Source organism: Rhinoraja longicauda, chromosome 33 (genome assembly GCF_053455715.1).
Source record: "Rhinoraja longicauda isolate Sanriku21f chromosome 33, sRhiLon1.1, whole genome shotgun sequence".
NCBI classification, from domain to species: Eukaryota; Metazoa; Chordata; class Chondrichthyes; order Rajiformes; family Arhynchobatidae; genus Rhinoraja; species Rhinoraja longicauda.
The window spans coordinates 9365540-9381278 of record NC_135985.1 but is presented as its reverse complement, the minus strand read 5'-3'; the positions used below and the strand labels follow the sequence as shown (position 1 = coordinate 9381278).

Sequence of the window (15739 nt, the reverse complement as noted above, 5' to 3'; positions counted from 1 at the left end):
TCGGCCCACCGCGTCCGCACCAACCAGCGATCCCCGTAGACCCAACACTATCCTGCACACCAGGGACAATTTACAATTTTTACCAAAGCCAATTAACAATAGACAATAGACAATAGGTGCAGGAGGAGGCCATTCGGCCCTTTGAGCCAGCACCGCCATTCAATGTGATCATGGCTGATCATTCTCAATCAGTACCCCGTTCCTGCCTTCTCCCCATACCCCCTGACTCCGCTATCCTTAAGAGCTCTAACTAGCTCTCTCTTGAATGCATTCAGAGAATTGGCCTCCACTGCCTTCTGAGGCAGAGAATTCCACAGATTCACAACTCTCTGACTGAAAAAGTTTTTCCTCATCTCAGTTCTAAATGGCCTACCCCTTATTCTTAAACTGTTTCTAACACCGATTTCAATGAAACTTCTTCCATTAGTACCAAAGGGACGACGGTGAGTAAGGTGGGCCTAAAATTGTCGCGCTATCGTGTACGATTTTGGCTGTAGTTCAGGAACAAACAAACAAACAAGAATTTTAGTATATAGATAGATTGCACTCCCTCCAAAGCACTGTGTCCTTCCCAGTGAATGGGACCCGGAGATGATCCAAACATTGTTTTGTAGCATCATTACCATCTCTTTATGCTCCAGTCCTCTAGATGTTACGACCATCAGGCTATTCATACTTTTAGAATTGACCCATGTCGATGCTTAAATTAAACATGGACCCAAACACAGCCTATTGAGATCAATTCCAATCATCTCAATCCATTAGAGATGACCACCTGCATCTATTAAAGCACGTTGGTCCTATCTTTGTCTCAGAGTTAGTAATTACTTGATGTATTGATCTTCCTTAATGAGCATCAGACACAAAGGTTTCTGTTTTTACACTTACTAATATTTTGAGCGTTAAATTGGTAACCATGTAGATGTAGTAACAATTTATTCCATCAAATGGTGCTGTTGTACCCTTACGAAGACATTTTGCGGTTTTATGAATCTTCCCCTTTAAAAAGTTATCTTTTAATTTGGATATATTTTTCACCCAGAAGTAACAGGGTTAAGTTAATCTTGGATATAAAATTAAGTCCTGAGCCAACCAGGACAGAATATCCACACCCATTGTGTACCTCAGCGTCTCACCGTCAGTCTGAATCTGATGATTCCCACAGCTACTGCTGTTGCTGAGTGAAGTCTTCAGCTACTGAGGCCCGACTTTCTACTGTCCCCCGAGCCCACCTCGATGGCCCCGACCTCTGGTTCAGTTGCAGACTCCATAACTCTGTCTGTGGCAGAGACCAAGTGCCCTCCGCCCTGAGTGCAGATGTCCCCAGCTTCCACCGTCCCCCACTCCTGACGACAGCAGAATCCCATTCATTCTGCTCGGAGGAGAATGGACTGAGGTTGATGGGGGGGAGTGAAAGGGGCAGGGGAGAGCTTAGATTGGTTTAGTTTAGAGATACAGCGTGAAAACAGCCCCTTCGGCCTACCGAGTCCAACGCCGACCTGCGATCACCCATACACTAGCTCTGTCCCACACACTGGGAACAATTTACAGAAGCCAGTTTAAAGAAGCCAACATGGGTTCAATGCTGACCTCAGGTGCTAACTGAGTGGTGGTTTTTTTGTGTCCTCGGTACATTGACCCTAGTCTATAGGTAAGGGCCAGAACCTGCAGGTGTGGGGTGGGGGCGGCGAATAAAAGAAGTGGGATTAATGTAGGATTAGCATGAATGAGTAGTTAATGGTTAGTGAGGACTAGATGGCCTGAAGGGTCTGGTTTCCACACTGTACTCTAGAACAGTTATTCTGCAGCTGGAAGTGCAAGTGTGGCCATTGAATCTGGATGAAATTGTTTCCCTCTGCCCCCTCTAACACTCCAACTGTGCCAGCTATTCGTTGCCCTTTCAGCCAAGGGAGCTGGGTCCTTTTCCCTCAACCTATCTACACCTCCCATACTTTTACACACCGTGATTAAACCGTCCCCCAGCCCCCACTCTTCAATCGGTCCAACCTCTCCTTACAATTGAACCCATGTTCCACGGATTGCTCATATTTCGTTTAGTTCAGAGATCCGGCACAGAAACGAGCCCTTCGTCCCACCGGGTCCACGCCGACCGTTCTGTTTATCCTACTCACCGCACACAGGGGGGGCGGGGGCAATTTACAGAGGGCGACTTAACCTACAGACCCGCACGTCTTTGGAATGTGGGAGGAAACCCAGAGCACCCGGAGGAAACCCACTCGGCCACAGGGAGAATGTTTAAAAACATAGAAACATAGAAAATAGGTGCAGGAGTAGGCCATTCGGCCCTTCGAGCCTGCACCGCCATTCAATATGATCATGGCTAATCATCCAGCTCAGTAACCTGTACCTGCCTTCTCTCCATACCCCCTGATCCCTTTAGCCACAAGGGCCACATCTAACTCCCTCTGAAATATAGCCAATGAACTGGCCTCAACTACCTTCTGTGGCAGACAATTCCACAGACTCACCACTCTCTGTGTGAAGAAATGTTTTCTCATGTTTAATACAGACGGCAGCCATGGCCAGGATCAAATCCGGGTCTCTGGCGCTGTGAGACGGCAGCTCTACCAGCTGCGCCATCGTGTGTTCTGAGAGGAATATGGAAGTCTATCCTGCACAGACTGCTAGGCTCCAGGTTTACTCACACTGAAGTGCTAACTACTGTGGTGATAAACAGGAATGGTGACATTATATCTCAACGGAGACCCTGTTCTTGTTCCTGTCAAGACTGAGTTAAAGAGAAGATAGACACAAAATGCTGGAGTAGCTCAGCGGGACAGGCAGCATCTCTGGAGAGAAGGAATGGGTGACGTTTCGGGTCGAGACCCTTCTTCAGTCTCTCGACCCGTAACGCCACCCCGTTTCCTTCTCTCCAGAGATGCTGCCTGTCCCGCTGAGTTACTCCATCTTTTTGTGTCTCTCTTCGGTTTAAATCAGCATCTGCAGTTCCTTCCGACACAGAGTTAAAGAGGGCTTGCTGTGAGCCCTGAGTCAGGCGTGGCCCTGGGTGTACAGTACCTGTCATCGCTGAGTTCTAGAGGCCTGCGATTCTTCAGCCAGATGATCAGTGGTTCTGGTAGACCATGAATTTGGCACTGAAACCTGGCGACGCCGCCCTCCTCCACGACCATGGACTGGGGCTGCACGTGGAACGGCGACAGAGCTGGGACCAGAGAAAAGACAACGTTAGGAAGGAAGACAAGTGAAAAGGGCAGCATTTTGTTTTGTTAACATAATGGAACAGATTCATATTTCATATAGTCTGAAGAAGGGTCTCGACCTGAACGTCACCTATTCCTTTTCTCCAGAGATGCTGCCTGACCTGCTGAGTTACTCCAGCATTTTGTGTCTATCTTCAGTGCAAACTAGGGTTGCCAACTGTCCCGTATTAGCCGGGACATCCCGTATTTTGGGCTAAATTGGTTTGGCCCGTACGGGACCTCGCTTGACCCGTATTAGGCCCGTGGACCGCTGTAGACCGGGATAGTGTAGGCTAACGGAGTGTGTTCGGGGAGCGGGGCCGAGTGTGTTTGCCTAACGGGGGTCGCGTAACAACCCGCCTCCTGGCCCGGACGGCCGCCATTGGTGGAGCGGGAGCACGTGGCCGCTGGCTGGGTGAGGTCACATGGGGCGCGGGGCGGTGACGTCACCTTGTCCCGTATTTGGGGGTGAGATAGTTGGCACCCCTAGTGTAAACCAGCATCTGCAGTTCCTTCCGACACGGATTAATATTTCGACAAGAAAGCAACCTGGCAGCACTCAGTCACTGCTGCACCTTTTAGTTTATCATATCATATCATATCATATACATACAGCCGGAAACAGGCCTTTTCGGCCCTCCAAGTCCGTGCCGCCCAGTGATCCCCATACATTAACACTATCCTACACCCACTAGGGACAATTTTTACATTTACCCAGCCAATTAACCTACATACCTGTACGTCTTTGGAGTGTGGGAGGAAACCGAAGATCTCGGAGTAAACCCACGCAGGTCACGGGGAGAACGTACAAACTCCTTACAGTGCAGCACCCGTAGTCAGGATCAAACCTGAGTCTCCGGCGCTGCATTTGCTGTAAAGCAGCAACTCTACCGCTGCGCTACCGTTTAGTTTAGTTTAGTTTAGTTTAGTTTAGAGATACAGCACGGAAACAGTCCCTTCAGCCCACCAGGCCCACACCACCCATCAATCAGCCGTACACTATTTCTATGTTATACCAGTTTCGCATCCTGTACACTGGGGGCAATTTACAGAAGCCGATTAACCAAACAAACCTGCACATCTTTGGAATGTGGATGGAAACAGAAACTCTCAGTGAAAACCCACGCGGTCACAGGGAGAACGTGCAAACTCCACACCGACAGCATCCGTGGGCAGGATCGAACCCGGGTCTCTAGCGCTGTGAGGCAGCAGCTCTATCAGCTGCACCACCTCGCTGCCCTTGCAGACCCTGAAGAGGGGCATTACACTGTATGTGAACCCTCTGAGATCCCACCTTTGCCTGTGGAATCCCACTGCACCGTTTGGCCACACGTGTTCAGTCAACAATCAAGAACAATCTATCCAGCTGACGATATCATTTACACTGCACGTTCTGGAAAGGTTAGAGAATAGTGAGTAGATTTTACGATATCCGTAAAACGTCCTCCCGTGGGAAATGACACAAACCAGATAATAGCTCACTGCAAAACAGCTGCAATCCACGGATTCACACCAGGCAAACTGAAAGGCAATATTGCGCATTAAATAATAATGCTTGCAATTCATGGAGAGATCTTATTAAAATTCCATAGCAAATACAAATTACAGCAGGTTACTCATGGGGATCACGACAGCGCCATAAATCATTGGGAAATCATAATCCAAGATGTAATGGGATATTCAGCGACAAAGGTATACATATGAATTTTAGACACAAAATGCTGGAGTAACTCAGCTGGAAAGGCAACATCTCTGGATAGAAGGAATAGGCGATGTTTCGGGTCAAGACTCTTCTTCAGACTGAAGAAGGGTCTCGACCCGAAACGTCACCCATTCCTTCTCTCCAGAGATGCTGCCTGACCCGCTGAGTTACTCCAGCATTTTGTGTCTACCTTCGATTTAAACCAGCATCTGCAGTTCTTTCCTACATATGAATATTGCTCTGTTATATGCTGAACTCAGTATAATACTGATACACATGATTTTGATCACTATACCATAATATTGTACACAATGCTCTCACACTAACCTATTCTGTTATATATTGAACTACTCATAACAAGACGGATGTATATTACATTGATCATTATAAGGGTGCTTTGTACCCCAGAGTGACAATCATACCACACTCACTGTTCTATATAATGCCACACCGAACACCACATTGTTCACCGTAGTGTGAGCAAGTGTGAGGTGTTGCACTTTGGGTGGTCGAATGTAAGAGGAGGATGTACAGTTGATGGAAAGACCCTCAACAGCATTGATGTGCAGAAGGATGTTTGGTCCAGGTCCATCACTTCCTGAAAGTGGCAACACAGTAGATAGAGTGGTAAAGAAGGCATATGGTATGCTTGCCTTCATAGGTGGGGTTCTGAGAAAAAAGAGTTAGGAAGTCATGATGCAGCTCTGTAAGACTTTGCTTAGACTGCATTTGGAGCATTGCATGTCGTTCAGGTTGCCCCATTTCAGGAACAATGCAGAGGTTGCATTCAAAAGAGAGCTAGATAGAGCTCTTAAGGATAGCGGAGTCAGGGGGTTATGGGGAGAAGGCAGGAACGGGGTACTGATTGAGAATGATCAGCCATGATCACATTGAATGGTGGTGCTGGCTCAAAGGGCTGAATGGCCTACTCCTGCACCTATTGTCTATTGTTTTGTAAAAGGTACAGGTGAGGTTTCCTAGAATGCACTTCATATTAGATTTTTTAGATTTAGAGATACAGCGCAGAAACAGGCCCTTTGGCCCACCGGGTCCGTGCCGCCCAGTGATCCCCACACATTAACACTATCCTACACCCACTAGGGACAATTTTTACATTTGCCCAGCCAATTAACCTACATCCTTGGAGCGTGGGAGGAAACTGAAGATCTCGGAGAAAACCCACGCAGGTCACGGGGAGAACGTACAAACTCCGTACAGTGCAGCACCCATAGTCAGGATCGAACCTGAGTCTCCGGTGCTGCATTCGCTGTAAGGCAGCAACTCTACCGCTGCGCCACTGTGCTGCTTGGGTAACCTACAACCTAACTGTGTGAACATTGAATTCTCCAATTTCAGGTAACAAACCTGCAAACAACAACCCTCCCCCCACCCCCCCCCCCCCCCCCCGCACCCTTCCCCTTTTCCCCTATCTTTTCCCTGTTTCCTACCTGATTTACACCCATTTCTCCCCTTCCCCTTGGCCTGTCCCCTTCCACCAATATTCCTTCATCTGGCTTCACATTTGTCACCTCTTCTCTCCTTATCTCACTCTTTTTGTCTCTTTATCTCTGGCCTTGACTGGAGTGCATAGCTCTACAGTGAGGTATGTGATGCAACTTTTTTACCCAGAGAGTAGGGTTGCCCAAAACATGCTGCCAGGGGTTTTGGTGAGGCAGATATTACAGAGGCATTTAAGAAGCTTTTAGATTGGAACATGGACATGCAGGGAATGTGGATCCCGTGCAGGCAGAGAAGATTAGCTTAAGTTAGCATCATGCTCGGCGCAGACAATGGGGGCCAAAGGGTCTGTTTCTGTGCTGTGCCATGTACCATGTATCATTAACTGGTGTGCTCGCTATAAGACACACCAGACCTCTTACAGTAATGGAAGGTTGACACAAAATGATGGAGTAACTCAGCGGAACAGGCAGCATCTCTGGAGAGAAGGAATGGGTGACGTTTCGGGTCGAGACCCTTCTTCAGCTCTAACCCGAAACGTCACCCATTCCTTCTCTCCAGAGATGCTGCCTGTTCCGCTGAGTTACTCCAGCGTTTTGTGTCTACCTTCGATTTAAACCAGCATCTGCAGTTCTTTCCTACTCTTACAGTAACGCTCTATTGTACAACGTATTGCTCCCTGTACCACTGTGTAATCCACTATACTGCTCTTATTAATGTTTTATTGCATACCATAAAGGCCATTATACTACTATACTACTCTATATTGTACTGTCAGGTTCAGAGATACAAACTATCCCATGTACAATGTACTGAAGCTGATTGAGCATATGGATCACTGTAACAACTGCCTTATGTGAAATTAGTAGATTTACTATCCTGTTAATCCCATGGTAACTTTTACCAGTAAAAAAAATATTGTTAAATTACTCTGTGTGCTGGGATATGCAATAATTGTGGATGTTGACTCCGGCCTCTAGACATATAATAATTGGTTAAAATTAACCTTGTCCCGGTACATCCTGCAAGTGGGAATGTTTAAATCTGAACTGGGCTATTAAGTGATTTAACTCTTTCTTGGGACAAAGAATATTCCAGAGGTTCTACCCCCACTCCTTCATCTTTACTACCGACCTATGTCCAAGGCACCCCACACGACCTTCCTCTCTTCAATGACTTCCGATTTCCAGGCCCCCCACTCCCTCATCTTTACTATGTTTCATTGTCACCTTCCTCTCAGCCAACAATGAACCATTCCACATTTCCTTGATCAATGTCTGCCTTGATCCATCATTTTCACACCTTACCCTTCCATATCTCTAGTCTCCCCGGACTCTCAGTCTGAAGAGTGTTATGAGGGAGAGATAGATTAGCCATGATTGGTTGGTGGAGTAGACTTGATGAGCCGAATGGCCCAATTCTGCTCCTATCACTTATGAAGCTATGAACTTAAATTTGGGAATTTAAGTCTGCTCTGGGTTACACGGTGGAATGTTTAACTTTATGCTGGGATTGGGAATTGAAGGTGGGATTGGGAAGAGAAGGGGGGATTGGGAAGGGAAGGTGGGATTGGGAAGGGAAGGTGGGATTGGGAAGGGAAGGTGGGATTGGGAAGGGAAGGTGGGATTGGGAAGGGAAGGTGGGATTGGGAAGGGAAGGTGGGATTGGGAAGGGAAGGTGGGATTGGGAAGGGAAGGTGGGATTGGGAAGGGAAGGTAGGATTGGGAAGGTGTAACTGCCCTGGATCAGACAGGTTTTGGAGTTTTTAGTTCTTTCTAGGGACAGTGATGTTTGGGGACATGCTGCTGCAGAAGTGATGCAAACATTAGCGGCTCTCGGCACGAGATGCCACGTGATCAAAACCTCGGCCATTTCCCAAACAGCAGGTTAAGCCCAAGCCTCTGATTGAATTCTGTACAAACCAAAGCACTAATTTTATTAACGTAACAGCATTATATCCACATCAGTACTAAATCGGAACAAAAAAACAAGTTCAAAGGCTCCAAGCAAGCAACCATGAAAATTGAATTATAATCACCTCGAGAAATACGTTGAAAGGCGGAACCAGGGATCATCTCTTCTGACTGGAAAAGTCAGTGCTGGTGATAAATAAGAGCTCAGGGCAGGAGGCTGACCTGCATTCTGACACATTACGGCAACCTCTTCAGGCCTCAATATTCATTTATTCATTCATTCATTTATCAAGCTCAGTAAACACCCACTCAAAGCTCTCTGGCTTCATCAGTCACTTACGGGCAGGACATTCAAACCTCCCACGCTGAGGTGATTGTCCACTGATAAGTTGGGAGTTGGAAGATCATAAGGTCATAAGGTCATGAGTGATAGGAGCAGAATTAGGCCATTCGGCCCATCAAGTCTACTCCGCCATTCAATCATGGCTGATCTATCTCTTCCTTCCCAAAACCATTCTCTTGCCTTCTCCCCGTTACCCCTGACACCCGTACTGATCAGGAATCTATCTATCTCTGCTGTAAAAATATCAGTTAATTCTTGGCCTCTGTGGCAAAGAATTCCACTGATTCACCACCCTTGTGAATTAAGGTCCTTTCAGAAATATACAGGCCCCTGAGCAGAAGTGTCCACGTCGCGGGGCTGGAAACTGGAAGTGTCCTGAGCTAATTCTGCTACCACCATCATCTATTGCAACAGTGAGGGCTCCCGCTGACTGTCGCCGGAAGCTTGTGTCCTTTTCAGGACGGACGATGACAGTGATGTAACATTTGAAACATGGATGATGGACACGAAAGAAGAAATATACACCCAACGCTGATGGTTGTGGCAAGTGCTGCCAGTGCAAGGCTTTCTTTCACTCTTCCACTAGCACAATTCAGCAGTCCGTTGCCTCGAATTTTGCAAGCATGTAAAACATTTGTTGCCTGGAGCATAAAGAACAATTGTGAGAGGCAGTGATTGAAATCTCTGCCAATTCACAAACAGCAAGCGTGTCTCCAAGCCTCTGATCGAATTCTGCACAAACCGAAGGACTAATTCTATTATAATAATACGATTATTCACTTTAGTAACTGACTGTTTCCCTATTTCTGAAAAGGAAAGGGCAGGTGGTGCCTGAAACTCCCTGGAGATACAAGACTGCAGGGAGATTCATAGTCATAGAGCGTGGAAACAGGCCCTTCAGCCCAACTTGCCCATGCTGACCAAGATGTCCCATCTACACTAGTTGCACCTGCCTGTGTTTGGCCCACATCCCTCTAAACCTTTCCTATCCAAATATATGTCCAAATGACTCTCTGACTCTCTTGGACAGTGCTTTCACTGTGGGCCTGATGGAGACTCGGTTTAATTAGTTCAGGCTTGGCGGCCACAAACTCTGACTCGTGATTCAAGCTGCCATTATCCAGCCTACATCAGTCATAAGGTCGCTCTAGGATCACTAAGTCTGCGACATTTGAATCATCCTGCAAATAACACTCCAGATAAACAATGCCATATGGTGAGAGAGCCGGGAGAGGAACGCTGGCCTTCCCGAGGTCAGTGCTGCTCAGGTACCAGAGCTCTGCATCATTAGTCACTGGCACTGTTGCAGAGCGCAGGACATGGAGATTCACATTCCACGCATTCACCCCCGAGCCTCACAATACCCCAAAGGACCTTACAAAGAATAAACAATACATTGGAAGTATATTGTAGAAACATGGAACTGCAGTTGCTGGCTTGTAAAAAAAAAAGGACACAAAGTGCTGGGGCAACTCAGCAGTTCAGGCAGCATCTCTGGAGAACATGGATGGGCGATGCTTGTTGTACTTCGTGGTCCGGTACCTGTTGTACCTTTGTTGAGACTCTGGACGGACCACAAGTACACGTGTGTAAAAGGTTACAATGCTGGAGCTTAACTCCAGGCTGTTTATTCCGTGGCCACCTGGAACCAGAGTGGCCACCTAATCACCTCATTCCCTTACATACACGTTGCTACACAGGCAAACAAAGTAGTCCTTTGATACAACAAAGTAGTCCCTGCAATATCACAACAATGCTCATGGATTGGGACTGATGGGAGGATTCAAACAGAGTGGAAAATATGGAGAAGTATTTGTGAGGCTCCAGCACGTTAGGGGTGGGGTGGTTCCTGATGGGACTGTAGTTTGTAAGGGTGGAAGAGTCAAGCGGTGGGTTATTGAGGAGCAGGGCACCAACTTTGTCCTGGAGAATCAGTGCTCTCAGCCTCCACGCTGAAAAGAAGATAATGAGCCAACAAGCTCACAGACAGGCATAATTACCAGTCACCGAGCATGGAAACAGGCTCTTTGGTCCAACTTGCCCACGGCCACCAAAAGAGTTCTTAGAGTTCACTAATGATAGAACTCTTGACTGTCACTGTCAGAGGAGGTACAGTGATGTGATGATGGGGTTACAGCAAGTCATGCCAGGTAGCCAGAGTGACGAAAAACAATAACCTCACAAACCTTCACAGACAGCTGTGGAGACCACGCCAATGGATATTTTTGAGGCGGAGATTGACAAATTCGTGATTGGTACGGGGTTTATGGGGAGAAGGCAGAGAGAATGGGGTTGAGAGGGAAAAGTAGATCAGCCGTGATTGAATGGAAAAGAAGGCTCGATGGGCCGAATGGCCTACTTCTGCTCCTAGAACTCATGAACTTATGAACCCGAATGAGGGAATGGATGATTTGCAATCATTAAATTGGGGCGTCAGGGTGGCGTTGTGGTGGAGCTACTGACTTACAAGGCCAGAGACCCGGGTTCCAAATTGACTACGGGTGCCCCTCTGTACGGAGATTGTACGTTCTCCCCGTGACTTGCGTGGGTTTTCTCCGAGATCTTCCGTTTCCTCCCACACTCCAAAGACGCACAGGTTTGTAGTTTAATTGGCTTGGTGTACGTGTAAAAAAATTCCCCCTGGTGAGTGTAGGATTGTGTTATTGTATGGGGATCACTGGTCCGTGCGGGCACGATGGGCCGAAGGGCCTCTTTCCGCGCAGTATCTCTAAAACTAAAAGAGTCCGTTTAATCTGATCAAAGGAAAATGGTGACCAAGTTTTGCTTATCAGGCAAAAGGCCATGGGGGTAGTGATGATATTGTTATGGATATGGCGATTAACCCAAATTGTGGTTCAGTGGTTGTTCTTGTCTGGGCATTCTCTCGTTGAATATCACCAAAAAAAAATCATAACTGAGCAACACGAATACAAGATGTCTCCTGATCGAAGGTGAAGGAAAGGAACGCAAGGAGGTTGTGAAATGAACTGTCTGCCTGTCCTGTAATTCTGATGCAAACAGCCATCTGTCTTCAGTGCTTTATAAATCACTCACAGGAGATTCGGGGGTAATTAATGGATGGAGAAAGGCATTAAATGAAAAATATACGCAGAGTGAATGAACAGCCGACTCAGTCAACACTTCAGTTGTGAAAACAGCCCACGACACAAAGAACAAGTCTCCTTGAAAACTGTACTGAAATATTTGGGAGCTTCTGAAATGGATGAACCATGAGAAGCAAAACAATGCTCAGAAACAACACACCATTCATTGGGGAGGGAAACTGACAGCTAATTAAACTAGCATCCAATTGACAACAACTCTGTGCTGCATCAAATTAACATGTACTCCTCAAGCAGCCTCGCAGAGCAGGAGCCATGGAACACAGATCACAGAGGAGAAACACACACCTCTGTGACATTCCCAATAATGTATTCTGTTTTTTCAACATTTGCATTTAATTAAGTTACATCTTCGCCGAGGAAGCTGCAACTCGGAACGTAAGAAAGGCCAATGACGACAGAGGAAGATAATTTTAGTTAAAGCCATCTTCTTTTTGAAGGAAGTAAAAAATAGATAAAGACAGGCACAGGGATAGGTGGAACAACAGATAAAACTAGGAGTTTGTGAAGGTCCGCTAAACAGGTAGGGTAGATAGATGGGCATTTAGATAGCTATATATCTATCTACTGTATATATATATATATATATATATAGATGAAGGGTCTCGACCCGAAACGTCACCCATTCCTTCTCTCCTGAGATGCTGCCTGACCCGCTGAGTTACTCCAGCATTTTGTGTCTACGTTTGACAGTTTAGTTGAGTTTTTGATCAGAGATACAGCACAGAATCAGGCCCTTCAGCCCACCGAGTCAGTGCCGAACAGCGATCCCCGTACACTAGCACTATCCTACACACTAGGGACAATTTACCAAAGCCAATTAATGGAGGGACTCGACCCAAAACGTCACCCAGTCCTTCTCTCCCGAGATGCTGCCTGACCTGCTGAGTTGCTCCAGCATTTTGTGTCTATCTTCGGTGTAAACCAGCATCTGCAGTTCCTTCCTACACATTAAACCTACAAACCTGTACATCTTTGGAGACATATATGGAAGGACTGGTTAGTCTGGCATGCCACAGACTAGGTAGAGCTGATCCAGAATAGTTATAAATGAGGCACTAATTTTGGAATATTTTTAGCTTGCCAAAGATGTGACCTGCAATATTAATAATCTGCTTTGGTACTACTACACACGAGGTAAACATTCAGTATAATTAAACCTCGAGTGTTAGTGATGCACGATGGCACTAGTTTTGAGCAACCATGCTTTTTTGTACAAATGGCCTGTAGAGATGTCCCAGTATAAACCCTGACCATTTTGTAATGTGATTGTGTTGTCCAATACTTTGTTCACTGACTTTTGTTTAGGTGCTGCCTGTGAGAAATTACTGGGGGACTATAAAATGTTCAGTGAAGAAAAGAACAGAGCACGTGGGTACAAGTCACAAACTTCTTTTCATACTTCACTGGACTTTTGTTCACCGTCGCAATTTATATCTAAATCAGTTTAAGCAAAGTGCATACATCTTGGCCAGACCGTGCAGAGGGCAGGGCAGGGAAATGGAGTGCAGCTGAAACCCATTAGCACAAAGGTCAGCCAGCAGCAGGGAAGAAGTACATAAGATGGATGATCTCGACCCCCTCTTCAATCTTCCAACAACAGCAGGACAGCTTTTTAAGAAAGAGAATTGTTAGGGCATGGGAACGCCACTGAAAAAGCATCCGAAACAAAAGCAGAATAGATTTTGAAAAGAACTGAAAGGAAAGTTTATTTTAGATAGGGACATGTTCATAGCAGTGGGGGGGGGGGGGAGCCCTGGGGAATAGACGATGTGGAAAGCACTTGTGAAAGTCTGTTTGGACACAGTTATATAATAATAATAATAATAATATATCTTTATTGTCATTGTACAAGAACAACGAGATTAAGATTGCAACCTCCGAATCGATGCTATAAAAATAAATAAACACCATCATCATCCTGTGATAGATCAGGCAAGAAGTACACACGTTTGAAAATGCATACCTCCAGATTCAGGGACAGTTTCTTCCCAGCTATTATCAGGCAACTGAACCGTCCTCTCACCAGGTAGAGAGCGGCCCTGACCTCCCATCTACCTCACTGGAGACCTTTGAACTATAATTAATGGGACTATATTGACATTTATCTTGCCCTAAATGTTACGCCCTTTATCATGTATCTGTAACTGTAGACGGCTTGATTGCAATCATGTGTAGTCTTTTCCGCTGACTGGATAGCACGCAACAAAAAAAGCTTTTCACTGTACTTTGGTATATGTGACAACAATGCACTAAACTCAACAGTTACTGCCTCGTACATTGGGTGAAGCACAAATAAGGTCATTAAAAGAGACATTGGAATTGCTGGGTGAGGATGCTCGAGCTTTTCCCGGATTCAATGTCCATATCCTGTGGCCACCTGATCCAAGGATAATCAAGCAATTCTTACAATCGGGCTGGAGAATACAAGGAACACATGTGTGATGCGATGCCGGAGAGGTTACAAACCAACATCCAAACTCATCCATTTCTTCCCATGAATGCTACACGAGTCAGTGCCTGGTCACTCACCTCAGTCCACAGAATAAAACCATGAAGCCAGCGGAGGTGGGCCTGGGACAAACACGCGCCTGCTGAGGCAACTGCTTCTAAACAAGGGTGAATTTTACATCCTGAATTCCCCACTTAGAGAGAGTCAAAGAGACATAGAGTCGCACGGCACGGGAACAGGCCCTTCGGCCCAACGCCCATGATGACCAAGATGTGTCCATCCACACTAGAGAAAATGGAGTTGGATTGGACACACCCCTCAGAAAACCTGCCACAAACATCACCCGGCAAGCCCTGAAATGGAACCCCCAAGGAAAAAGGAAAAGAGGTCGCCCCAGGAACAGCTGGAGAAGAGGTGTCCAGGCAGAAATGTCTGGGAGTGGGCTCAACTGGGGAGGTCTCGAAAGAACCGCCAATAACCGAGTGAGGTGGAGGACATTTGTCAATGGCCTATGCTCCCTAGAGGGGCAAAGGGCTTAAGAAGAAGACTTAACACTCTGAAACTCCTTAGCACCAGAAATGCTTCTGCCCAAAAAGTTTTTTCATTAAGTTGTTGTGGGAGAATAACTCTGGTTGTGCCAATAACATCGACATCCCAAACAGTGGCTACAATGGAAAGGAATCCATTCATGCACCTTTTACCGATCTCCCTGCATGTTATTTCTGAGGTTAGCTGATTTTAATAACCGCTTTGATGACTGCTGCTTTTCAAAGGCCCCTCCAGGTTAATGTGCACAACCAACAAGATTTACTGCTTTGTCCATGGTATGCAGCAATTTAGCAAAACCCATAAAAACAATACAGTAGTCTTAATTGTATTACTGATCATAATCTTAATGGATCTTCAGAGACGCTGATCCGTACCAGAAACCAGAACCTTAATGAGATTAGTCGGCTGGATGTATCCATATTGTCTTCTGTACCGAGATTAAGATTGCATTGTTATTGCAACCCCACAGCATCTCCTTCCCCCCCTACCCCTCCCCCCGCCCCCTCCCCTTCTCCCACCCCTCCCCTTACCCCCCCTCCCCTTAACCCCCCCCTCCCCTTACCCCCCCCCTCCCCTTACCCCCCCCCCCCTCCCCTCCCCCACCCCCACCCACCCCCGGATGTGCTGCCACCCATAATGATATTTATCTTATTTCCCCCTTCATACTAAAGTAGTTTTCGGGATTAACACTGTTACAATCATAGATAGACACAAAAAGCGGGTCAGGCAGCATCTCTGGAGGAAAGGAATAGGTGACGTTTCGGGTCGAGATCCTTCTTCGGGTTGGGAGTCAAGGGAAAGTTAAAATGAGAGATATAGACAGTGATCGTAGAGAGATAGAGAACAAATGAATGGAAGATATGCAAAGAAGTAACGATGATAAAAGGAAACAGGCCATTGTTAGCAATGGCCGAGGTGAAAACAAGTAGAGACAATTATTGTGGCCCTCCAAATACTGACAAAGGCACAGATCCCAGTG

The 15739-nt window shown here is 46.5% G+C and overlaps 1 protein-coding gene across 1 annotated transcript in view; it reads right to left on the bottom strand.

The window, feature by feature from the left end:
• igdcc3 (immunoglobulin superfamily, DCC subclass, member 3) overlaps positions 1 to 15739 on the bottom strand; it is a 112447-nt gene that overhangs the window by 43137 nt on the left and 53571 nt on the right. Inside the window, exon 3 of the mRNA XM_078427172.1 lies at positions 3040 to 3184. Coding sequence (XP_078283298.1) covers positions 3040 to 3184 — 145 coding nt within the window. The remainder of the gene's footprint in view (positions 1 to 3039; positions 3185 to 15739) is intronic.